Raw genomic sequence first — 2,068 nt, forward strand, 5'->3', positions numbered from 1 at the left:
GGTCCCTAACTTTAGGAATCAAGGTAAAGAACGAAGCATTGCACCCCTTAGGAATCGAGGAATGCACATGGAAATGCTCAATAAAAGCAACTACATCATCCTCCAAAAATATCCCAATATCTCTTCATAAAAGCAAATGAAAAACCATCTGGACCGGGAGCCTTTGAAGAACCCCAATCCCACACAGCTTTTTTTATTTCCTCACGAGTGAAAGGAGCTTGCAGAAAATGAATCTGAACGTCAGACAGAGTCGAGAAATGAAGAGGATCTGGAAGAGGTCTAGGTCCTATCTGTTTAGAAAAAAGAGATTGATAATGCACACGGAATTCTTCTTTGACAATGCTTGGATTATCAACCCACACACCATCTTTTAGAACACCGAAAATAGCCATTTGTCGTCTCTTGCGTTTTATAGTACCGTGGAAATATCCTGAGTTTTCATCACCTTCAATACCTCCATTGAATTTTAGCCTTTTGGGCTATATCCAATTGAGTAATGTGATCCAAATTTGTAAGTTCCTTAAGGACAGTAACTCGTTTCTCCCGTAGCTCAGTCATACCTCTATCTTCCATTAATCTAGAATCAATAGAGTCTAAAGTCTCCTGTATCTCCTTTCGTTTGTTGCTCATCTGAACTCGAGTGGTAGCATTCCATGACCTCAAATTGGATTTAAGAAGCTGTATTTTCTTCTTAAATTTAATCCAAGGGTTAGAATATATTGTTCCTGATAGATCATTCCAAGAATTGCGGATAACGTCATCAAACCCATCAATGTGAAACCAGGAGTGAAACATACGGAAAGGCGTTGGACCATAATCAACATGGTGTTCTAGTAAGAGAATGGGTCTATGATCTGGGATGAATTTCTCCAAGACCATACTCGAAAGATGTGGAAAGATATCCAAAAGGCCACCCATCACTAAAAAACAATCCAACTTACTAAATTTTGAACCCCACTTATTACTCCAAGTGAAATGAGGTCCCCTTAGTGGGATATCTGTCAAATCGGCATGTTCAATAAAATCATTAAAGCTACTAGCTGTAGAAGGGTTAAAATGGGACCCCATTCTCTCCGTCTCATCCCTCACAACGTTAATGTCACCCATTAAGACACACTCCCCGCAGAAAGAAAAAATAAGCTGAAGAATATTGTTCCAAAGTTTCCTCTTACAATCCTCCCCTTGAGGAGCATAGACTATAATAAAAAGCACCTCCGTACCCGAAGTCTTCCAAATAGCTTCAATAGCAAGAAAATAATCTGAAGAATAACTCTTTTTAACAATGATACAATCCAAATCTCAAATGGCAAGAATACCCCCCGAGGCGCCACGAGAAGGAGAAAAAGCATGAGAAAACGAATTGTTACCCCAAAAGACCGCACTGTATAAAGATCCATAACTTCCCTTTTCATTTCTTGAATAGCTAAAAAAATTAACTTTATGTTTATGAAATAAAGTTCTAATCCAACTCCGCTTGTCTTTGCAACCCGCTCCTTGAATATTAATAGACAAAAAATTCATCTCGTAACCGAATTATTATCGTTCCCTAGAACAATTTCCTTGACACGTTCAAAACACCCTTCAAAATTATAGCCCATGGCCTTCCCAATATCAAGTGTTTTTTGAATTTCATTTAAAAAAGAACTATTGTTAATCGAATTCTGTGAATTGCTATCATTAACATTAAAATTAGAAAAACTGGGAGGATGAGAAAGATTATCTTCTGAGTCCACCACACCCGACATCCGATCAAAAACCCCACCAAAACCAACTGGAACAGTTGTTGTGGTATTTTCATTGCAATTGACAGCAGCAGCATTAGGCGATGCTGGTACAGTAACAGTATCATCTGTAGCTACTGGTGGCGCAGCTGTTTGGCGTTCATAAGAAGAACGGGACGTGTGCGGTGTTTGGGAGCATGAATCTGACAGAACAGGAGCTACAGAAGTTCGAGTCTTTTGTGGCTTAGGAATAGAATAATTCCTACAATACCCTTCACGATTATCATTATCACAAAAAATGTTCTCATGCATATCATTTTCAGTAGACTTATTATCATTCATTTTTT

The 2,068-nt window shown here is 38.5% G+C and overlaps 1 protein-coding gene across 1 annotated transcript; it reads right to left on the reverse strand.

Moving 5' to 3' along the window:
- Positions 1 to 447: 447 nt before the first annotated feature.
- LOC145063828 (uncharacterized) lies at positions 448 to 1,107 on the reverse strand. Its single transcript, XM_079011407.1, has one exon. The coding sequence runs from the start codon at positions 1,105 to 1,107 to the stop codon at positions 448 to 450; it is 660 nt and encodes a 219-aa protein (XP_078867533.1).
- Between the last annotated feature and the right edge of the window lie 961 nt (positions 1,108 to 2,068).

Source organism: Lactuca serriola, chromosome 1 (assembly GCF_051521515.1).
Source record: "Lactuca serriola cultivar US96UC23 chromosome 1, Lser_US96UC23_V15, whole genome shotgun sequence".
Classification (NCBI taxonomy): domain Eukaryota; kingdom Viridiplantae; phylum Streptophyta; class Magnoliopsida; order Asterales; family Asteraceae; genus Lactuca; species Lactuca serriola.

Excerpts from the sequence above, each read along its gene's own strand:
- LOC145063828 (XM_079011407.1), bottom strand. The coding sequence starts at position 1,107 with ATGGGTGACATTAACGTTGTGAGGGATGAGACGGAGAGAATGGGGTCC.